The following is a 25,133-nucleotide window of genomic DNA, read 5'->3' on the forward strand; positions in this document are numbered from 1 at the left end:
TTGTTCCACACATAGACAAACAAACCTATGATTGGCTCTTTTATTGAGGGTGGAGCATTTTTTTCTCCAAGTGCATCATTTGCTCTAAGTGTGATCATACTGTATTAGGTTGTTCTTTGAGATGATGTTGGATAAAGTGAACTGGGTGTGATTCCCCACTCTCATTTTGAGCACCTCTACCCGCAAGGTAAGGAATAAAGAATTCCATGATGTCATTTTTAGGTGTTATATTGACAGTTGAATTGAAATGACGATCCGATTTGACACAATGATACAATGCTTTATTTGACTTCACAGTGAGGAAAATGAACTAAAATGCTCTTTGAGTGATAAATGCTTGACCTGAAAAAAATGTTTGTGTGCTAAGTGCAGTGCAAGTTGAATGACAGTGGAAATAGTATCATTCAGTGGATCTTAGTTAATTTTGCATGCTTGCATCATCCAAAATTCATTTACGATTTGATGTTTATTTTTACCTCACAAGCTTTTTCACTAACTGCAATCATGTCCAGATTCACAACTCTTCGATCACTGCAGAAAAAATGTGTAATACTGACATTTCCCCTTTAATCTGCACACCAGCACCGTACAGTTACGGCTGGAGTTGTTACACCAATGCAAATATGCAAAATAAAGGCAAATTAGGGAAGCTAGTCGATTACATCAAATGAAATGGGAGGCTTTGTAATGAAAGACAGTTGAATGGGAAAATATAATTATTTGACCCAATAATCTTTGATGTGGGTGTGTGTGTGTGTGTGTGTGTGTGTGTGTGTGTGTGTGTGTGTGTGTGTGTGTGTGTGCGTGTGTGTGTGTGGGTGTGTGTGTGTGTGCGTGTGTGTGTGTGTGTGTGTGTGTAATGGCTACAACTTTGTGTGTATGTGTATGTGTGTGTGACTGAATGAGCGAGCAAGGAAGTGTGAGAATAGCTCATGAACGTGTGTACGCGCGTGCGTGTGGCCAAGAGGCAGATGTGATTAGCTAATGTTGTCAAAGAGCATGGGCAGGGCAGGGCGAAGAGCCAATGACATCATCTGCAGAAAGAGAGCGAGGTAGGGCGAGCGCCCGATGCGATTCAAGATAGCCGGCCCAGGGCAGTGTGAGGAAAGAGGACCGCTGCGCATACACACACAGGACCAAGAAGTGGGATGACATTGGCGAGGCGTGCGTGCGGAACAGGATCACTCCCACCGACTTGGATATAAGACTCCGCCTGGAAGATTGTACTGTTTCCCCCCTCCCCTCCCTCCCCCTCTCCCTCCCCACTCCCTCCCCATCCCCAACACGGAGCTTCTTCAGGTGGATCTTCCGGGCATGCTCCTTAAGCCAAAGTATGACCGCTTTCGTAACGAGTCGGTGACCTCCTCCTCTGATGACCTGATGCAGAGCTTAGCCATGAGCGGCAAAGTTGTGGCCACCCCGGTGGTGCACTCGTCAGCCCCCGGCCATCCCCTGCCTCCCTTGGACACCGGCGCAAGATCCTCCGGAGCGGCGGCTTCGGCGGACTCGCCCTGCCCGGATGGGGACCAGGACGGCACCACCACCTTCTGCATGCTCATCCCAAAGATGCCGCAGTGGAAGTTCTCCAACTCTTTGCTCAGCCGAAGTCCGTCTAATTCCAGCTCCAGCTCCAGTTCCAGCAAGGACTCAAGCAAAGCTGCCCATCAAGGATCCCCTTCCTCATCCTCCTCTTCGTCGACGTCGCACAGGCACAGCGGAGTGCCCTTGGCCAGCGGCCCCGTCGCCAGTCTGGCTGCCGTGCTCAACTCCTGTGACCCGGTGTGCATCACCCCGTGTTCTCTGCAGGCCATTCGGGGGCCGAGAGCGGCGGCACAGTCCGGACACATATTGGGGGAAGTCACGGCGAGCCCCGGGGGTTCCGGCGGTGGGAGCTCTAGGTCGGGAATGAGTCGCAGGATGAGGGTGGAGGGCACGTGGCAGAGCGGGGAGGATTTCAGCCAGAAAGGCAGTTTCATCCACAAGCCTTCCCAAGGATGGCTGCACCCGGACAAGAAGATTGCAGGACCGGGAACCTCTTACATTGTCAGGGTGAGTATCATTCATTCATCTATCCCAGCGGTTGTTGACCGTTTTCCTCAATTCCCCACTTTCCAATTGGCCAGCTCCCGGTTTCTCACGACAAAAATCATAAGTCAAAACTACAGTTTTAATGAGACTTTTGCACAGTTTTAATGAGACTTTTGTGCTTGCTTCTTAGCTACTATTTGGTTCAACTGAAGAAATGACCCGTCATTCCCCACTTGGCCAACCCGCTTTTCCCCACTAGTGGGGAATTCCCCACAGGTTAAGAAACACAGATCTATCCGTTCGTTTTCATTAGCTCTTGTCATGAAGGTGTTGTGCTCAACCCCTTGATTCTAAACCATTCAGTGAATTACATATACCACTAGTGGAACTTATTGAAAGTCTGTTCAACAGCTAAATGGGAGTCAGTGAAAATCCCACGGGACTGTACTAATTAGTTCTGATCTCTTTGTTGTGGTCAAAAACAAAGTTGCAGCGCTCTGAATGACCTGCCGCTGATGGATGCGGTTTTTTTAGGGAGACCAGTCAGAGGAGCATGACAATAATCAACTCTTGTGTGGATGAAAGCACAAATGCGCTTATCTTGGTCTGCTTGGAGTGTGCAATCATTCAGTCTCAATGGTGTTTTTTTCCAGACTTGATCTTTGGTTTTTGAGGACAGCTATTCAGAAATACCATTTTCTTTTCTGACCAACAAAATGACCAACAAAATTACCTCAGGGTTGTTTTGATTTTGATAAAGGTACCTTGGTTAATTCATCCCTTACGAATTTGCTTGAGACAATGACACAAGCCACAAATTCAATTGTTGTCATTTGGAGACATTGCTAGATGTGGAAATGTGTCACCTGCATCGCATTGATAGCCAATGTCGGCCTTCTTAAGAATTTTACCAAAATAAAGCATATACAGGCTGAACAAAAGGGGTCCGTGGATTGATCCTTGAGGGACCCCGCATCGTGACTCTCCAAATTAACTTTGACAGAGAGTCAGGATAAACCCTGGGTTGGCCACCAGACCACTCATATTAATACCGTTAGACAATTTAGAGCAGGAATGTCCAAACCTTTTCCACTGCATTAAAATTGTGTCAATGGAATGTAGGTATACATTTGCAAAGTAATTTAAAATAATTTTCTGAAGAAAACAACCTAAATCTCAACATATTGTGTCACCGCCAAAAGTTATTAGTGTGAAACGTGAATTTCAGATATAGTGTGATATCTTGTCTCAATCAAATGTATTAGGAATTGTAAGTTAATGAAAAATGACAGACAATTTTTTATCCAACTTTTTATTGTATTTATCTTACAACAGGAAGTGAAAAAGGTCATAACAATAAGATTTTATCACCATCGATCAACACAAAAAAACAATAACATCATGGTTTTCCATGGTCCCAGGAACAAGGCTAGAAAACGAGTTTTTCATAGTTGATCAACAAGACATAAAAACCAAAGCGTGTCTGCCAGCTTATTATGCAGAGCATGTGGCTAGGTTTAGCAACACATCTTTCACCCAGATTAATGGCTTGGCGTACGAGCGCCTCCCAGCTTGTGTTTAGCGTGGTTTCCACACATCACACTATCCACAAAAACGGCAAAAACCCCTTACAGACGTTCACTTTGATCGCCCCACTTTGACCTTGGGAGAGTGGCGCTCGGGATTGTTTATTTTCACGTGTGGGAAAATGGGATGCTTTAAAGGGCATCCATTTTCAATCAGCACATGTCCTTTTAAATATCCGGACTTAAATCGAAGTGTAGATGCTTTACACAAAAAGAAAAATGATCAAAGCAGATCTCAAGTTGTAGTTTGGCTGTATTGAATTCAGTTTCACTCGCTTGACAACAGTTTGTTAGATAGCGCAAGATTCTTCGAAAAAACAGGCTTCATTCAGTCGATTGCCATTGGCAGTTTATACAAACTAAACATAAAACAAAGAGAATTGGGCATTTTTGTATTGAATATAATCACATAACTTTACCATAGAGAGAAATCCACTGGAAAAGGACGCTTTAATCCTCTCCTCTTTCATCTAGAACTGCTTCATGGAACAGAGGGCACAGAAAGTACTTCAGAATTAATTACTTTTTTTTGTTCTTTTGCCTTCAAGATGGCACAGCAAGAGTGGCTGCCTTTCCAGCAGCTCGTGTATTTTGTGTTACTACTTCTTTCATTCCTTTCATCTTCCTTTCATAACTTTGCTGCTGTGAAATGGAAACGTCTCCACTCCGAGACTAATAAAGGCAAATCTAATCCAATCCAATCCAAATGTGACAGAAAGGTGAATGAAAATGATATTTTTGGTTGTCTGTTTATTTAATACCCCCAACGTATATTTCAAGAGACAACACGCCACCGATAGAAAACTACTCACTCTTTATACTGATACTATGCTAAAATAAAAACATAGTACATTTAGTCTCATCTCGCCCCCTCGTGGCCAAATCGCACACTACAGAAAGAACAGCAATTATGTAAGCATGTCTCAGAAACGGTTTCATTCTCCACATTCTGAGTATGGTATTACAGTACTTAAAAACATCTAAAATAGGATATGACATGATGCTCTTTTATTAATTAAAATAAAATCACATATAGTTGTCGTCAAGTTACTAATATACCTTTTTCGGTCCAAGTTTCCATCCACGGGGATTATAAAGAATTAACAAGACTATTTTAACAAAGTACACACATTTGTTTTCAAATGTAGGATTAAATGTAGTCAAACGTAGTCAGAAAAAGAAATATTCAAATTAATTCAAGATATCTAAAACACAGTCGCAAAGTCTACCTTTTTGGAAGTGCCAAGCCCAGCCAGTTAATATGCGCATTCACCGAACCCTTCACGAGTGAAAAATAATTGTATATATTTATAAATTCTAGATTTGAAAAACTCATTATAAACAGAACAAAATAATGAAAGAATAAGTATACTTTTTTAATTGTACGACATGCTAACTTGACAGTCACGTGGTGACTACCACGCTAACTGAATTTCCTACAACACTGATTGGACAAGTGATGTCATGTGATCATTAGCAGCCAATGATGCCCAAGCAAGTGTGTCATAACTAATTAACATGTTGAGTGTGTCTGACCCTCCTCCTCCAGAGCAGAGGCCCTGTCAAACCCCAGAGACCGACTCAATCGGTTTAAAAATGGCGACTGTATGCCTACGCTAAGTTGCTAAAGAGCCTGATATCTCCATTGTTCCTGCCCCCCACCCAACAACTCACATCTGTTGCTTCCCCTCCCCACCCCGACGAGCTGTGAGACCGATTGGGGAGTCATGGGTGGCGGCTCCCGACGAGGCATGCTGGCTAATGGCATTACCCAGGGACCATTCGTTGCTATATTCAATTACATTTAATCACAGTCACTGGCGTCATGTGTTGTCCCACACGGACGAGGAGGTTGGGGTTGTTGTCATCCAATCTGAGATCGGTGATCTTTTTCTCCATTTAATGACTCCGGCCGGGTTTTAGGTGCAAACCACATGAAGATCAACGATACTCGCAAGTCAGTGACATTTGAATTCTACTGTTCTTGACTATTTATTAATGAGTAGTGAAACGCACGACGTCACCAAGCTAACTCGATTGGCCGAGTGCCCAGGCTGAATCATCCTGAATATGCCCGCTCACACGCCACTTGATGAAACAATCTAAAATTTGGACTCCAATCTTGGAGATGACTCAGTTGCAACATGTTGGAATCTTAAAGTGGATGTTGACAAAAAAAGACAAAACCATTTGCGCCAATGAATTTGACTGAAGTTACAAAAAAGATCTTCACACCAAATATGGACTGAAAATGAAAGCAATGTATGTCAGAATGTACAATCCATGAGCAAAAAAAAGTCGACCCAGGCTGTGAATTTATGTACAGTAAAGTCTCGTTATATCGATATCGGTTATATCGATAGTACTGCTTATTACGATACTATTTCTATGAACGCAAGGAGAAAATTTACATGCCGCAGGATCGGATATATCGATAGTCCGGTTATATCGATATTTTTTACGACACCCGAGAATATCGATATAACGAGACTGTATTTATGTACAGGTAACATCCGCCTTACGACCAGTTCGATTTACGACCACCCGTACTTACGACAATGACCTCCAGACCCTATTTTTTAAATCTTAATTCTATGACTGCAAACGCGGCAGGCCGCAACGCGCTAGCAGGCCGGCAACGCGCTAGCAGGCCGGCAACGCGCTAGCAGGCCGGCAACGCGTACGACAATTTTGACCAGCCATCATCTCACTCTCGCATAGCAATAGACCGTGTGATTGCACCAGAGGGGGGAGGGGGGGGGGGGGGTTGCGAGTCATTTCGCCTCATTTTGAATGGATTTCGACTTATGACCGTATGAACCTAACACAACTATTACGGATGTTACATGTATGTATGTATGTATGTATGTATGTATGTATGTATGTGTGTGTGTGTGTGTGTGTGTGTGTGTGTGTGTGTACATGTACATGTATGTATGTATGTATGTATGTATGTATGTATGTATGTATGTATGTATGTATGTACGTACGTACGTATGTATGTATTTATTTATTTATTCATCTATTCGTTGATGTCTATTTACGTATTTATGATTTTTTTTTTCCTTATTTTTATTATTTTATGTAATTATTATTTTATTTTTATTTAGTTTTTTGCGTGCCTCGTTTTAGTGACCTTTTCCTTGAGAGGTCAGTTATGATCAAAACCATGTGAAGAAGTCACGGATAATGGTTGATTCAACTATTGGTATAGTTACTGTTATGGTGGGTTTGGTGTGGACAACATCTCTATACTTTATTCAATATGAAAATGTAAAATTTTGGTGCAGATTTTAGCAAGCAATGTGGATGTTGAAAATTGCTTTTGTGAGCCACATTAAATGAATTACTCTGAAACCAATTTTTGAAAAAATGAAAATAGCATATTTTTCGACGATAATTCACATTTTTGAAGTGAAATATGTCAAATATTTTGTGCATTTGATCACCAATGAGAACACTAAAAATATAAATATATATATTTTTAATAATGACCTTTTTTGGTCTTGATTCCAAAATGTCATCAACACTTCTAACGCACCAGACAATCTAGTCAAAAAATAAAATAAAATAGCAGGCAACACAAGACCTTTTGAAAGACCATGATGGCGTTGTTGTATTTCCCAGCAATACTTCTTGGAAAGTCACAGTTCCTGTAGTCAAACAGATTGGGGAGCAGATAGGCGGTTGTGTGTGTGTGTGTGTGTGTGTGTGTGTGTGTGTGTGTGTGTGTGTGTGTGTGTGTGTGTGTGTGTGTGTGTGTGTGTGTGTGTGTGTGTGTGTGTGTGTGTGTGTGTGTGTGTGTGTGTGTGTGTGTGTGTGTGTGTAACAATGGAGGCATTCAGTGAAGAAGCGCAGAGGGACAGGAGGTGGGGAGTGGGGGGGGGGGGGGGTCAATTTGCCTGATGGAAGACTTCCCCCATCTTCAAATTTGGTTATATGGCTCATTAAGCAGTCGGGCTCAAAGGCCTCACTATTTTCCCCTCTCTTGGAGGAACACAATATTGGATAGGATCAAATTTGCTGCAAACGCTTACGCGAGGTGTAAACATTGTTGTTTTTGTCTTTTTGGTTTTTTTTTCAATATGTTTGGAAGTACGTATGTGGTAAGGGTGTTTGAAGCTAAACTGTATCTAGCACCTTTGTGTGCACACGTTGGTTCAATAAGGGCATCCCGATGACACTAAGCAGAGACATGAGACACTCTAGTCTAGGTTGTCCGTGTCTGGGAGCTTTTAGTGCTTCTAATCGAGTCAAGGTGTCATTAGCACCGCCTCGGCCTGTCTGTGCATTAGGATGCCTTCACTTGGAAGTTCTATTCGTTTCTTCTCCATCTCAAGAGAACCCCCCTTGCCTCTTTTGAACCCTTCCTTGCACCTTGTAACCTGATAAGATGTCCACTGTAGTCATGGTCGTCCCTGAAAGGGTTACCCTATTTTCTGATGTATAAGGCGCACCGGAGTATAAGGCGCACCCCCAATGAATGGCATATTTTCAAACGTTTTCCATACATAAGGCGCACCGGACTAGAAGACCAATGAATGAAAAAAAATCAAAACATAACACAAATATATATATATATATATATATATATATATATATATATATATATATATATATATATATATATATATATATATATATATATATATATATATATATATATATATATATATAGTGATACGTCAGCTCACAAACTTAATCGGTTCCCAGAAAGTGTGTGTAAGGTGAAAAGTTCATCTGCCGAATATTTATTTCCCACAGGAAACCATTAAATATTAGAATAATCCGTTCCCAGGTCCCCATAAAATATAATTTTCTCCTAATTAAGCCTTAAAACTACGCAAAATATACATTATTTTATGTATAATAAATGTGCTATTGTATTGTAATTAACGAAATAAACTGTACTATGTAATAAAGTCGTTTTATTTACCTTGATGGTCGTTAATGCAGTTGCGTCTTGATGATATCCGAGTGAAGTTGCCGTGCTTTCTCGATGATAATATCCTCACTAACACGGTCCCCTGCGAGCTGCTTTTCGTTAATCCAAATCAACTGAAGTTCTTCATCCTCTTCTATTGCCTGTGGCCGTAACTTAGACAACACAGAAACACCGTTAGCCCCACGTAGCAATGGTTCACTTAGCGTACTGGTACTGGGAAGCTAAGTCACACAAACGCGGACCTCGTTCATGTTTTTCGATGATCTCCTTCTTCTGCTCGACCGTAATTTTCTTTTGTGTCCTCTTCGGCTCAACACTAGCCTGTGGTGTGGTCTTTTTCGGTTCCATAATAACAAAAGTACTCCACTCCATAACCAAACACATCTGCACTCAAAGAAAGGCGGTGACAAAAACTCGTCCACAAGCCACCGTGGCACTGTTCGACCGTGTGGTTTGGTATTCATCCGGCGAAAACTAGTTTGTTAGCCAAGACTATATGCTCGTGAATTTAATGTTCGTGAGGTGAAAAGTTCGTGAGCTAAAGCGTTCGTAAGCTAAGGTATCACTGTATACGTTTTCAAAATATAATGCACACCACATTATAAGGCGCCACAGTCGAGGCTGGGGTTACGCACAACTTCTTCTACTGGGGGAAATGGAGTCGGTGGCTGCTGACAGTAGTTGTAAGACCTGTTGAAGCTCAATATTACTTCACATATAAGGTGTATCTGCATATAAGCCACAGGGTCATCTTTTGAAGAAAATTAAGGAAGCGCCTTATACATGGAGAAATGTGATAATTTAGTGTCATTGGACTCACACACAATGCTGTGTGTGAGTATACTTTTTCTTTCTTTCTTTGTGTGTGCAGTACATGGGCTGCATTGAAGTGCTGAAGTCCATGCGCTCCCTGGACTTCAATACGCGGACTTTGGTGACAAGGTAAGACGCTCAAGAACTCAATTGTGGGATAAATCGTGCATCAAGTCGAACAATTTAGCCACTGTGATGTCACCCTGCTCTCAACATTCTGTCCGCTGAGCAGAGAAAATCATGGTAGTTTCTGCTGCATTTTGCCATCCCAAATCAGGTCATAAGATGAACAATTCCAATGGCACAAGAAGCTGTTGTGTTTTTGTGCCCGACACTCACAATGTTATCGTCGTAGCAGGAAAGGTTTCAGTCTCTCCCGAGATGCACTTGCTCGTCCTACCCCTCATTTCTCCCTTTCTCTCTCTCAATCGATTGGCAGTAATGTGAGCCTGCTTGTCTAAAGTGAACTTGGTGGTGGCAGTGATGGGAGGAGGGGGGAGGTATAGAAGCGATGGAGTGATAGAGGGGGTGGCATCTATTATTGATGATGTTTCACTAATGACCGTGGAAAGCTGCAACGGTCCAACGTTGAACCTGCCGGATAATGTCAGCGTTTGGGGCAGGGGGTGGGGGGTGCGAACCAAACAACAAAACATGACAAAACATGGAAAGAAAATGTGACGCTTACCACTTTGCCCTATCGATAAACAATGAACCTAAATCCTGATTATTAATAATTACTCATCCACATAACGATTTGAAATCTTAACACGAGAGCCAACGATAAACACCAAACCTCACACCTGGAACTTTACAACTCTGGATGAAAAGTCATTCACAAGGTCAAGAGTGAAAACTGGACCATTTTAATCAATGTTTGGATTATAGTCGATGTGGCAGATTTTTTTTTTTTTTTTTTTTTTTTTAGCAAAAATGCAACGTCAGGTGTGAAGAAAGCAGTTCATTGTCCAGAACGTTGTCATCCGACATTGCTGTCTTTGTCGGTGGCGTTAAACAACAACACCCGCCATTTTACGGCCGGAGCGGGGACAAAAACAATGATGGCGACTGTCCACACCGGCGTGAATCATTCCAAACAGCGTTGCGTAAAAGGTGGAGCGGGGGAAGGGTTGGGGTGACTGGGACCTTGACTCAAGACAAAGCCTGGACCTGCTGCTGCTTTTTAAATATTTACGAGCCACTCGATAGGGGCCGCCGGGTACGTGACTTGCTCTCCCTGCTTTCCCCTCCAAAGCCTGACACTGAGACAAGCGTCCGTTGGCTCGCTCGTTCCTGGGAGGCGCTGCGACAGTGTTCCCGTGAAATGTGGGGAAATTTGAAGCAATTCACACTTGAAATTTTGATCGGTGGGCTGTTTAATGAGAGCGTGAAAAATGGGTGATAAAACGGCTTTGATTTAGCACCTGATGCAAAAAGATCTTTTCATTATGGTTTGGGCACGTTACAATGGGAATGTTACTGGCCACTCCATTAGGTGAAATCCAAATAAAATGTGTTTATATTATTATTATTACAATACAATATAATACATATTGATTTATATAGCGCTTTAACAACAGCTGAAGCTGCTTTCACAATGTATTTAAGATTATTTTTATTCCCTATTATTGCGTCAAAATTGTTATTCTTCTCCTGGTTCTGTTCTTCGCTTGTGTTGGTGATAGTATTTAATCAGTAGGAAGCAATTTGATGTACAAAAAGATTATTTATTTCTTAGGCAGGCAGAGAAAGAGGTATGCTCTTCAGCACAGGAGGAGAGGGAGCCAAAAGAGAGAGAGCGGAAGTTGTCTCAAGCAGATATAGACCACAGGAATGACATCATTTTAAAAGGAACCTATCAGCTATGAGATACAATGGTGACTATGAACAAGATAGCTTAAGCTTTTAACGGAGCTACATACATATACTAAATTAACATATACAAATAACTAAACTACATACAGATATAGACTAACTAACAGATAAAAATACAGTAAAGTCTCGTTATATCGATATTCTCGGGAGTCAGAAAAAAAATATATATAACCGTACTATCGATATATCCGTCCTGAACTGAACTGCATTAAAAAAAAAGGGGGGGGGGGGGCAATTCGTAAATGGGGGAATCTTTGATATGGCATGTTATTTTATCATTGGGTTTATGGATTGCGTATCTAGCATGCTTTTTGTGCAGTAGTGAAGTGAAAAATAAACTTATGCATAAAATAAAAACGTCTTTACACATTTTAATGACTATTTCCTTTCAAAAATGCAACCAACGCAAAATCCGCACATTGTTCTATACACACGAAACCACGAACACCAGCATGTACAAACATATGAAAAAGAGTGATTATTACAAGCGATAAAGATATCTGAATACAACACAATGAAATACATGTATGGAAAACGAAAACTGCAACGTTTACATTACTTATGTTGATGAAGTATTCTGCGGCGCGTCGAACTCTTTCGCGATAGAGGATTTGCTCCTTGTTGGATTCTCCTTGACAGCCACTATTGCCTTGTACTTCGTTCCGAGGTCACAATTCTTACGTTTCCCCATGGTGTAAATTGGTGTTGAACAACAGTACTGTATAGAAGCTCTGCCACACCTTTTTTATTGTGCTCGCGGATGACAATTCAAAACACGGAAGCTGGTAGAAAATGTAGCAGACGGCATTTTCTACCACGTGACCAAGCCACGTGACCAACGGCGCGACCGATACAGATTTCGATAATGGTGGTACTGTATAGAAACCCCTAAGCAAATATCGATTCACCTTAAGTATCTTTTGTATCGATATAAACATAGAAAAATGGCCGGCGGGAGATGAAAAAGTACCGAAGTAACCGGATGATCGTAATAACGATGTATCGTACTAAACGGAACTAATTATACATGAAAAGACTAGAAATGTGCACGGGAAATGAAAATAGTATCGTAATAAGCAATATTATCAATATAACCGATATCGATATAACGAGACTTTACTGTAAGTAGAAATGAAATAACATTGGATGTTTTTTAGGATGTGTATATAAACTAGTTCCAACACCTATATTTTGCCAATAATCTAAAATTGACCAAATTCACTTATTCGTAATTAATTCATGTTTAACTCATTCACTGCCATTCCCAAATTTATTCGGGAATTGAAAAGCATTACGTGTGTGTGGGGGGTGCCGATAAAGTGCTGGTTAGACCTCTGGCAATGTTTTTCTCTTCCACGAGAGGGCCTCATTTAGCTTTTGTACAGCTGTCCCCATTTCAAGCTCAGATAACTCCAGACCCATATAACTTAGAAATGAACTCTTTTCTTTCATGAGGAAAAAAAAGAGTCTTGGGTTTCTTACGCTGCATTGAAATTGTGTGTAGTCCTAAAACTCAATATTCTGTGGGTCCTGCAATTTGAGTGAAAATGACAAAAACCCTGGCCCTGGAGTGGACACATTTTTGCACATTGTCTGGCAGTCAGTGAGTTAATAACAATATTCCCATTGTTTCTCGCGACAAAATCTGAAAACTGTTTTTTTATGTTAGGCAAATACATCAATACGTATCTTAATTTTTAATTAATTATTATAAAATTATAATAATTTTATTTTATAAAAATAATTATTATTATTTTTAATGCGCAGATGTATCTAATGAAGTGACCCGTACCTGCCAATGATTGTACGGTGACACTCGTTAGGATAACTTGACCTCTGACCTTTTTCTTCAATCCACTAATTAAGGGAGGCCATCAACAGACTCTGCGACGCTGTGCCAGGTGGAAAAGGCGCATGGAGGAAGAAGGTCCGTAACGAAATGCATCCCCTTCCTCCATCCTAATGATTGTCTCTTCCATATGCGATATCAGAGTCACATTGGCGGCACCTGGATACGGTCTCATCTTATTGTTATTGTACAGGCTGTGAACAAAGCGCTTCAGTCCATCATGGGGAAGAGCAACCTGCGCTTTGCCGGCATGAGCATCGCGGTCAACGTTTCCGTAGACGGACTGGGACTGCTCATTCCTACGACGCGACAGGTATAAAAGCACCTATCAGGGATTCCCAAGTACCATGAGAAATGAACAGACTTGAATAAATTGCTCTGACAGTTCTTAAAGGACAACCGACACCATTTTTTGTTTCCTAACTGACATCAGAAAAACGTTTTATAGCATCTAAAATACCCGAAACACGCAAGCTGATATTTTTAGTCAAATGAAAAACACCAATAAAAATGACTTAAAGTGTCCCAAAACGACTTCAAAATGACCTCAGAAAGCTTCAGTTTCAGAAGGCTTCAGATTCGGAGAACATGCTTTTTTGTTACTCATCCAGTTATGAATATGATTCAAATAGTTCTGAAGAGGAAAGCATAAATGTTTGCCATCGATTAAAGAAGTCCTTCCAGATCAATCGAGCCGCCAGGACTCCAAAGTAGCGTCCCAGAAAATGCACAAGATGGTGCCCAAGCTCTGTTGGAAATGTGCTGATTTGTCTCTGGGACTTTGTGTCAACTAGTATCAAATAGTAGTCTTGGTGCAACACACAACGATTCACCATCGCGTTATTCATGTGTTTTCCTTCTAATTTCGCCATCAGCACGTTCAACACGAAGTTTTCAGACCAAACAGAGTACCCAAAATGTGTGTCGCTTTCTTGGTCACGGGCGTTCCAGACGTGACGTGATGTCAGGCATCGTCATCAACTCGAAAACAAGACTTCCTGAATATTCAGCGTGAGTCTTAAAACGTAAAATATAGCTCGATGCGGTGGAATCTTTGTGAAATACGCTCAGTAGAAGTAATTTGAAGTGATTTTGCAAATTATGGACACAACTTGTCCTGGGGCGTCGGTTGTCCTTTAAAGGCTAATATACTGTATAAGCAAAACTGTATTGTATTCCCTTTAGCATAGCTCTATCTAGTGGATGCATAGCGTATCTGCAGTCACTATTGTAGCTTCTATTCTATGCCCCTTATAATGTGGTGCACCCTGTATTTGATTTTTTCTTTAAATAGTCCATTCATTGAAGGTGGGGCCTTAACATAATAATAATAAAAATAATAATAATAATAATAATAATAATAATAATAATAATAATAATAATAATAATAATAATAATAATACAGTAAAGTCTCATTATATCGATATTCAAGGGAGTCCGAAAAAATATCGATATAACCGGGACTATCGATATAGCCGACCCTGTTTGCATGTAATTTTCTCCGTGCGTGCATAGAAATAGTATCGATATAACCGGGACTATCGATATATCCGATATAACGAGACTTTACTGTAATAATAATAATAATAATAATAATAATAAATTTATAAGCACCATTCAAAACTCTCCAGGTCATTTTACAGTGACAGGATAAGTGTTTCTGTGGGAGAGCACCGGCATCCACACGCACCAGTGTTCACACAGCCTGGAATAGCTCCAATAGATAGAAAGCTAACTTTATAGTGCAAAACATTTGTTGATGCTTTAATTTGGTAATGTCCAACAAGATTTCTTTTCAAAGTAAAATTGCTTGGTCGAAAGTGATGGCCATTCATTCCGAGGTGCAAGTGGTTGTTAGATTTAATTGACTTTTGGGTGATGAGGAGCTCCTCACAAACATTTCTATACCTCAGAGACTAAAAGCTTGAAAAGTCCCTTTTAACTCATTCAATGCCATTCCAGAATTTATTCGCAAATTGAAAATATGACGTGCAGCGCCATCCCAAATTTGTTCTGGTTTTGTTTTGTTTTTTTGCGCGGGCAGAGGGCTGCATACAAAGCACTGGTCGGACCTCTGTCAATGTTTTTCCCTCCCACGAGGGGGCAACATTTGCCTTTTGTCCAGCCGCCCCCATTTTAAGCTCAGATAACCCCAGACTATAAAATTTAAGAATTAAATCTTTTTTTTCTGATAAAAGAAGAGAGTCTAAGGTTTCTTATATTGCATTGAATGTTTATGTCGTCCTAAAACTCAATATTCTGTGGGTCATGCAATTTGAATAAAAATGACAAAAACCCTGGCGCTTGAGTGGACCCATTTTTGCATATGTCTGGCATTGAATGAGTTAAGATGTAGCATGCCCACCATAATCATGAGTGTGATTGTCTTCTAGATGTTAGCCCACCACCCCATGCAGTCCATCTCATTCGCCTCCGGCGGCGACACGGTCAGTCGAGAATTCAATCGCAATGTTGTCCAGACCGTCATTTGTCTAAAAGCCTTTTTTCAATTATTTTTGCAGGACGCACCAGATTATGTCGCGTACGTGGCAAAAGACCCGGTGAATCAAAGAGGTAATAGGAAAATCCATTGGTGAAGTTTGTGATTTTTAAACATCACCCCCCTCACTCACTCCCCTCCCAGCATGTCATATTCTAGAATGCTCGGACGGTTTGGCCCAGAGTGTCATCAGTACCATCGGCCAAGCCTTTGAGTTGCAGTTCAAGCAGTACCTGCACAGTCCACCCAAGACTCTGACCTCTATAGACAGGTAAATAAATGTACATCATGGGTTACACTTTTCATGATTTTTATATCACCTTCATATGGAAGACAGGAGGTCCCAAACATGTTGTCGGGAGAAAAACACTTAAAAAACAATGAAAAATCCATGAATGTCTACTTCTCACCCATACTGAGTACTCCACATGACACATAGAGCGTTTCTCAAAAGTATACAAACCCCTGTTGGTTTGTGATTATGAATGAATGAATGACCAAACAAAATCATTTCAAAACTTTTCCCGCCATTAACAGGAAGCCTAAACTGCAGTTTTAATGAAAAAAATGTTTTCAAAAACAAATGTGAAGTTCAGAATTTCCGTATCGCATTCAACCATATTTTGAATTGGATTGAGCACACACAACTGTCAACATTTCAAGTTGGGTTTTTTTCAAAGTGGTATTTAAAGTAAACTCAAAGTTTAGCTTTTCTTGCTTTTTCCTGACTCCTGTTTTTTCTGCTTTCAAGCAGAAGCTCCAATGTTTTGTGTCAGTACTGAACTGTAACTATTCATAATTCTCTCCACTTCTGAGTGACATCAAATAAGATTTGACTCCAAAAATTCAATTCTGAACACAAAAATAGAAACTGCTGATACGAGGAAGACTCGTTCCCATTGTAACACATAGCCGCGATTCCTGTCTGCACCGCTCAGCAGTGGCGGCGATCCAAATAGATCATTTTCAGATGTGGGGGATGACATCTGATCGGCTTAATCCAATCGAACGCCTACATGGTCATTATATTATTGGCACTGTTGCTACAATCTTGTTCAGAGACAGAAGCGGGCCAACTTTGGTTCTCAAGAGACACATTTGATTTTCAAAATGGGGTAGGTCGACCAGATCATTTGTTTAAAAAAGAAAATCTGGTCCAGTGGTCACAATAGTGGACAGCTTGTCATGTTATCATGTTACAAAGGGCATTCAAAGTGTTAAAGTAGAATATTCATTCGCCAAGTTGAGCAAAAATTAAATGAATCCAACAAATCTCCAGATCGTGCAAATGCTTTGAAAAAGTGGCGCGGTCAACAAGTGCACCGCAGGCCAAACGTGGCCACCCGCCCCGTTAAAAAGAAAAATGAAAATAAACATTAAATGGAAATAAGAGTTCAATTGCGAGGAAAATAGAGCGGATCCAATTTGTGGCGTTGTGCGCGTGGATGTTAATGACCCATTTGTTTTTCCTTCAGATGCTTGAGGACAGAAGAGCCCGTGTGGGGTGAGGACGATGATATCTCAGAGCATGACTACTACAACAGCATCCCGGGCAAAGAGCCTCCTGTTGGTGGGGTGGTGGACACCAGAGTACGGCCCAGTAAATTTCAGATAGCTCACATCCACGCACAGCCGCAAAGCAGGGCATCACAACAGGTCAGTGATAGCAGACATTGGAAATTGCGGTTGGGGCAGAAGCTTTGATTCCATATTGTCAACACGTGGCCTCAAATCACACCGCGGGAGAGTTAGGGTCAATTCTGACATGTAATGACAATGCTGTGTCACCTACGGGACCTTATATGGAGAACTATATGTCTTTCCAAATCATGTCCAATCAACTAAATTTACCCCAGGTTGACTCCACTGACTCCACTGACAACCGATGTCTCCGGACAAGTTGTGTCTATAATTTGTAAAATCGCTCCAAATGACTTCTACTGAGCGTATTTTACAACGATTCCACCACATATAGCTATATTTTACGTTTTAAGACTCGCGCTGAATATTCAGGAAGTCTTGTTTTTGAGTTGGTGACAATTCCTGACGTCACGTCACGTCACGTCACGGAAGGAACGTCCCTGACCAAGAAAGGACACACAATGCATTTTCGGTACTTTGTTTGGTCTGAAAACTTTGTGTTGATCCGTGTTGATGGCGAAATTCGAAGGAAAACACATGAATAACACGATGGTAAATCATTGTGTGTTGCACCAAGACAACTATTTGATATTTGACACAAATTCCCAGCAGACAAATCAGCCCATTTCCAACGGAGCTTTGGCGCAATCTCCCGCATTTTATGGGTGCTACATTTCTGTCCAGATGCCTCAAAATGTCACGGAATAACTTCTTTAATCGATTGCAAACATTTATGCTTTCCTCTTCAGAACTATTTGAATCAAATTCATAACTGGATGAGTAACAAGAAAGCATGTTCTCCGAATCTGAAGCCATTGTTTTGATTCTCGGGCAAGGCAAGACGTCTTGGCATGAAATCAGGAACAAGGGGGCGGGACCTTCTGAAACTGGCCACTTCCGGCTTCAATTTGAAGTAGTTTTTGGACACTTTAAGTCATTTTTATTGGTGTTTTGCATTTGACTAAAAATATCAGCCTGCGTGTTTTGGGTATTTTAAATGCTATAAAACGTTTTTCTGATGTCGGTTAGGAAACAAAAAAGTGGTGTCGGTTGTCCTTTAAGCTCTAGGAACCTCTCAATATGATTATGCACCAGAGCTCAATTGTACGCTTTGGAGCTTGGATGTTGAATAGTTGGGTGTGTTTTTATTTTATTTTATTTTATTTTATTTGCCTGTTTATTTATGTATCTATGAATTAATTTATTCTTGTGTTAATTTATTTATCTGCTCATTTGTGTATTTTTCTATTTATATTTTTATCTTTATTTTTATCTGTTTATTAGTTTATTTATTTGTGATTATAAATTTGATATATGGACATAGTGAAAACACTGTTCACATTGTAATCATGGGGTGTTGTGTGAACAATTTTGAGGGTTAAAAAAATATTTTTTGGGGGGCAATGACGCTGTAATATAAAATGTGGGAAAACTGAAGCACTGTGAATATTTTCCAGCTGCACTTTAGTTCAATGGCTTTGATAAACAAATGAAAATGCCTAATACTGTACATAATTTCCCACGGCTGAAGAAAGATGATCTCAAACGGTATCATAATGTACCTTGGCCTGCCCAGTGGTTGGTATTCACTGATCTAAAAGTAAGCAAAACATAAGATAACAAAATATCTTTTCGTATGATAGCATTCAGTTGAGGCCCACTGCAGTTCCCATAACAAACAGACTGCCCTCTCCCGCTTTCCCCTTCAAGCCTGTGATGTTGCCGCACCTTAATTGCCCAAAGACAAATCTGACTCACTTTGATCCGCTTGACCCTGGGCGAGAGGGAAAACAGGCTAACGCGCTGCTGTGGCTTGGGTTTCAAATAGAGTGCCTCCAAACTACATTATGTGCGGCGGCGTGATGACGGAGATGTTCATGCATTATTTAGAATGGATGGGCTGTGTTTTTGTAATTTTTTATTTCTTTATTTTTGACAGTGAATGTGTTTTTGTGCCTAGATGGGCTCACCAGCAAAAAGGGAGCAAGCGGTTCACCACGCAAGCGAACTCTGCTATGAACTACAATGGGACGTTGATGCGAGCAATGGTTCAGGTGAGACACTCAGTGGCTACATCAGGAACATTGACTAATTACTATAAATTGATTATTTTGTGTGTATGTTTTAGATGGTTACCTGTGCGCTGATGGTCAACCACCTGGCAATAAAGACTACGAGGAGCACCAGTATGTAAACACGCAGAGTTTGGACAACTTGGATTCTCTGGCTCAGGGCCCCGATGGAGGACAGAGAGGACCCAGGGGGGCCGACAGTCCCAAGATGGACCTCTTTGACATGAGTGAGTCGTGATATTTCACATATGATATGCTGTCAATGACTGGCTAATTTGAAGTCTATCACTTTCCTTAGTTCGACTTATGCATAGGCGCTCTCTGCTGACGCCCCTTTCTTCTCATCGTGGGCTCCTCAAGTCATGCATTCATCCAGCCGCAGACTGTCCAACAGCACCGACTTTTCCGCTGAACAAATCGGGGCTGTGAACATCTGTGCATTAGAGGCGCAAAATAACCGCAGAGCTGTCCAGCGATGGCAGTCAAATGGCACTGACATAGTCAACGTTAGCTTTATTGTTAAATATGCTAATATGCATGACATACAGCACAGATGAAATTACTGTGCTCTCGGACCCAGCATGCAAGACACTTATAATGACTTTAACAAACATAATAAACACGAAAACGGCAATTTGCCGGGAGAGAGACGGTAGCCGCTGTGTATTCACGCGCTGCCATCTTGGGAAAAAAAATCATTATAATATGACAACACAAAGACATAGAGTCATTCTCCTCCTTAATGAATGTTGTGTCCAAAAATGCTGAAAAACAATCCGTATCTCTTCCACACAACAACACAAAGAAACAAAAGAAAACAAAAAAACAACAAAAGAAAGCAAGGCTTGGGGCCATCTTGGACTTCTTAATTTGCACTTTCTATAAGTCGCTGCGGTGTGAAAGTAGTAATTGGTGTTAAAGAAGGAAGTAATACTTTACATCTTGAGTCAGAGACAAATGTTTTGATCAAATCTGAGTTTAGCCTAGGTTGTTAGCGGGAATTTTGTACATATGCACGTCTGGAACATTTATGTTTAACCCTTTTGAGGTTAACGGTTACTACGGTTGACAGTTTATCGTGTTATCAGGTTACATTCTGCATGAAATGGTTAATGAAAGGGTTAGTCTCTGAGGTATTTTTAAAAAAATTGCTGACTCCATACGGGAAGGATCAACCTTCTATTTTAGCGACTCACTCACGCTGCCCCACAGGGCCTTTTGAGGACGCCCTAAGACTGCACGAGGCCGGCGGGGCCGCTGCGGCCGAGAGCGGAGGCGTCCAGCTGCTGGAGGACCAATGGCCCAGTCCTCCGCGGCGTCGGGCCCCCGTGGCTCCGAATGAGGAGCAACTTCGGCGGGAGACCTGGTACCACAGCCGCATGAGCCGGCGGGATGCCGAGAAGCTGCTGGTCCGAGACGGTGACTTCCTCGTGCGAGAAAGCACCACTAACCAAGGGCAATATGTGCTAACCGGTATGCACTGCGGCCTGCCAAAGCATCTGCTACTTGTGGATCCCGAGGGAGTGGTGAGTGGAAATGGACTGGGGGAGGAAGGGGCCGGGGGGTATATTTCTCATTTTCTAATCCTATTTTTTTAAAATGGAAATCCATGACAGTGCAAATTCAGAGTTTGAGGCCACATGCGTGTTATTTTACAGTACTATCCCCTCCCCCCCTTAAAGGACAACCGACGTCTCCGGACAAGTTGTGTCCATAATTTGTAAAATCACTTCAAATGACTTCTACTGAGCGCATTTTACAAAGATTCCACCACTTATAGCTATATTTTACGTTTTAAGACTCGCGCTGAATATTCAGGAAGTCTTGTTTTCGAGTTGGTGACGATGGCTGACGTGACATCACGTCAGGAACGCCCCTGACTGAGAAAAGCGACACACAAAGCATTTTGGATACTTTGTTTGTTTGGTCTGAAAACTTTGTGTTGATGGCGAAATTAGAAGGAAAACACATGAATAATGCGATGATGAATCGTTGTGTGTTGCACCAAGACAACTATTTGATATTCGCTGACACAAATTCCCAGCAGACAAATCAGCCCATTTCCAACAGAGCTTTGGCGCAATCTTCTGCATTTTCTCAGAGCTACATTGGAGTCCAGACGCCTCAAAATGAGACTGAAGGACTTCTTTAATCAATTGCAAACACTTATGCTTTCCTCTTCAGAACTATTTGAATCATATTCATAACTGGATGAGTAACAAGAAAGCACCTTCTCCGAATCTGAAGCCATTGTTTTGATTCTAGAGCTAGGCAAGACGTGGCGTGATGTCACGAACAAGGGGCCGGGACCTTCTGAAACTCGCCATCTCCAAGGTCATTTTGAAGTAGTTTTGGGACACTTTAAGTCATTTTGTTGGTGTTTTGCATTTGACTAAAAATATCAGCCTGCGTGTTTTGGGTATTTTAGATGCTATAAAACGTTTTTCTGATGTCAGTTAGGAAACAAAAAAATGGTGTCGGTTGTCTTTTCAAACCTCTCCCTGACATGAATCGAACTTTTTCCTTGTCGTCCCACTTCTGGATATGACACATCGTCCCAGCAACCCAGATTCTTTTTGTTGCATATTTCACATCAAGGTCCGGACCAAAGACATGTTATTTGAGAGCATCAGCCACCTTATCGCGTACCACCTGAAGAACGAGCAGCCTATCGTGGCGGCCGAAAGCGAGCTCCACCTCAAGCAGGTGGTCAGGAGGAAACAATGAGCCACCTGTCCATCTTTTCCCTCATCGGGACGGTAAGCACGGAACAAAAGCGAACGTAAGAAATGAGTCTGAATGTTACTCACAAAGCCTCATCCAAATGTTGTTTTGCTCTTTATGTTCCAGCGCAAACCAAAGACAGGGGCTAGGCGTGTTTATCCCAGGAGGGACACTCGTGTGACCTAATAACAGAAAAGGAGAGTGACATGTCGCTGCCGCCTTTTTGGATATTCATGTCGTCAAAACTGTCCCGTCTGGGCTAGCATGCAACAGAGGACCTCCAGGATTTTCATGTCTGTTTTACAGTCACCCACCGCCCCTGCCTGGGCTATGACTTATTGCAAACTTAAATCATAAGAGTGACTCTGGTGGGAGAACGAAACAAACAAACAAAAAGACTGTGAGAACTGTTTGCTATGTGTTCTTGTTAACCAAAAGCACCAAACTTGTAATGATGCACACTGTCAACGGGATTCACTATATATCAATGAGTCATGTTTTGTGTGAGCAAATTTTCTCACCTCAGACATGGTGTAGAAAAGTCCTCCTTTTTAACTGTATTTGTAAATTTAAACTCCACAGAATTCGCCAATAAATGACAAAAGAAGCAGTACACAGAATGGAACAGTACCAAACTGACCAAACAAACGCAAATCAATCTTATCGCACAGCAAATGGGCAGCCCCGACTTCCGAAGATGAAACTACAGTGATACTTCGGTTTACGAACTTTTCGCCTTCCGAACATTAAATTCTAGTGAATATAATCTTGGCTAGTTTTCTTAAACTAGTTTTCGGCAAACGAACCAAACCACACACAGCGCCACGGTGGCTGGCGGACTAGTGGTCGGCGGAAGTACGCCAAACCACACAGTCGAACAGCGCCACGGTGGCTGGCGGACTAGTTTTCCACACCCCGTTTGAGTGCAGACGTGGTTTGTTATTGATTGGAGTACTTTTGCTCTAATGAGAGCGAAAAAGACCCCACCACAGGCTACTTGTTATGTTGGAGGAACAAGAGGAGACGACTTGCCTGTCAAAGGTCTTTATTTACAACTGTGTCATTATCAACTTGGTGCCGTCAACTACCCTGCTTTACGACACCGCCGCGACATCATGTGGCAAAAATTATGGTCGAGCAGAAGGAGATCATCGAAAAACACGAATGCGGTGTTGGCTGGCGGACTAGTTTTTGCCCCCTCTCAATTTCATTGAGTGCAGACGTGGTTTGTTATTGAGTGGATTACTTACTTTTTCTATTTTGGGACCCCACTACAGGCTAGTGTTAAGCCGAAGAAGACAGAAGAAAATTCCGGTCGAGCAGAAGGAGATCATCAAAAAACACGATTGAGGTGTCCTTTCTGTGACTAAGCTGTCCCAGTGCCATTGCGCTGAGTCGACCATTGCTACCATCCATTGACAACTACCATCACAAAGGTAAATAAAACGACTTTATTATATAGTACCGTTTAATTATTTAATTCCAACACAATAGCACATTTATTATACATAAAATAAGGTATTTTTTGTGTAGTTTTAAGTCTTATTTAGTAGAAAATTATGTTTTATGGGGACCTGGTAACGGATTGTTCTCATTTTTAATGGTTTCTTATGGGAAATAAATGTTTGGCAGAGAAACATTTCGCCTTACACACACTTTCTGGGAACCAATTATGTTGGTAAGCTGAGGTATTACTGTATTTTGACAAGAGAACTCTTTCCCATCGAACAGCGGAAAGAAAAAAAAAGTTGTTCTCGGACTCCAAACTGAGCATGATCATTCTTGTGAAAGCAAGTCAACAGAATCTTCTTAGATTACGAACCCTACTCCCTCCCGCTTTCCTTCTAGCCTGTCCAATTTCAGTGCCTTAATAACCACGCGGGGCAAACATTTTGTGTCCAGTATGTGCGTGGCTGACGCAATGCCAATAAATGATCTTACAAACTTCAAGATGATTCTGCTTGTGGACTTGTAAACAGGAATGTAAGCTGCTCATTTAAAGGTCAATATAGAATAATTATTAGAATAATATATTCATGATGGCTTGTGTTTGTTTGCTAACTCCAGTCATACAAACATGGATTACAATGTGACATCTTTTCTTTATAATTGGCTTTGGAAAAAATATTTTTGACGTTGATTTTTTGGTGTTGCATTTGTCACATTTGCTGCTCCTGGCTGTAGTTTCAGTGAATGTGCCGCCATTAACAGCCTTATCGCAACTCTCATTTTTCTTCTTTCTCAGGAATTTGTCATCTGTGATTCATTTACATTTCATCGCTCACAGTAAAAGTCCTTCCATTTTACAGGCACTCTAAATGTGTAGTTGGGATACATTTGACCTTTTCCCCTTCTTTCCATGCAATCAAATTCAGCAATGGCCCGATTATGGGATTTCTCTGAAAGATGATTCTGAGCGCTTAATCCTCTGGTGTGCGGAACATTCAATATAATGGTCTTCTCCGGTAATTGCGGAATGCGTTTTGTTTTCCTTTACATATTTTCAATACTGATTTCAAAAGTGTCTATTTTTTTTAATGCGAATCAGGTTTTTTCCTTTTTTTTTTTTTTTTTAGTTATGACATTAAAAACTTGTGCAATATAGATTTCACTATGAGTTTTATTTTATATCTGACTTTTGAGAAAAAAAATACACTGCTTGCCGAACCTAACCCATCATTCATAAATAATATTATTATTGTTGTTATTATTATGTGAAAGAGATAAAACTAGGGCAAATTCAGAATCAGTGTTCACACACACAAAAATCGTGGGGAAATGTTTGTTCGCATCTCAGATTAAAAATAAATACGTAATATGGGGAAACGTGTTGACCAATAACTGTACTACTACAGCAATTCCTACACATCATGGCTCACTAGTTCTGAATTCGCTGAAGACAGTTGAAATATGTTGAAGTGATGCCTCCTCATTTAAGAGACAAGCTTTGTAAGCTAGGGAGGAGCCAAGTTTCCCCTGGGTTGTACCAGAGTACGCCTAAGCCATTTTAATGCATTTTCATTGGGGAATGTTGTAAAATGGGTTTGACATGATATTAACCATGGTTTTTCTTTTTAATTGTAGAGTGTTTTATATTTCA

General features: G+C 41.2%; 1 protein-coding gene across 3 annotated transcripts; it reads left to right on the forward strand.

Annotated features, from left to right (window-relative positions):
- The first annotated feature begins 111 nt into the window (after positions 1–111).
- shc2 (SHC (Src homology 2 domain containing) transforming protein 2) lies at positions 112–24,588 on the forward strand. 3 transcript variants are annotated; one of them, XM_089001771.1, is made up of 14 exons: positions 112–187; positions 1,807–2,049; positions 9,431–9,501; positions 13,114–13,174; positions 13,290–13,409; positions 15,490–15,543; positions 15,619–15,670; positions 15,741–15,867; positions 17,072–17,252; positions 19,198–19,291; positions 19,366–19,536; positions 20,522–20,835; positions 21,908–22,068; positions 22,160–24,581. In XM_089001771.1, the coding sequence occupies exons 2-13, from the start codon at positions 1,906–1,908 to the stop codon at positions 22,034–22,036; spliced, it is 1,518 nt and encodes a 505-aa protein (XP_088857897.1). In that variant the 5' UTR covers positions 112–187; positions 1,807–1,905; the 3' UTR covers positions 22,037–22,068; positions 22,160–24,581. The 3 variants fall into 3 exon arrangements, with proteins under 3 accessions (XP_088857897.1, XP_088857895.1, XP_088857896.1); XM_089001770.1 differs by lacking the exon at positions 112–187 and adding an exon at positions 1,283–1,299 and having other exon boundaries at positions 1,387–2,049; XM_089001769.1 differs by lacking the exon at positions 112–187 and having other exon boundaries at positions 243–2,049; positions 22,160–24,588.
- The last annotated feature ends 545 nt before the right edge of the window (positions 24,589–25,133 follow it).

Source organism: Hippocampus bargibanti, linkage group LG07 (genome assembly GCF_051943395.1).
Source record: "Hippocampus bargibanti isolate YZ-2025 linkage group LG07, ASM5194339v1, whole genome shotgun sequence".
In the NCBI taxonomy this organism is placed as follows: domain Eukaryota; kingdom Metazoa; phylum Chordata; class Actinopteri; order Syngnathiformes; family Syngnathidae; genus Hippocampus; species Hippocampus bargibanti.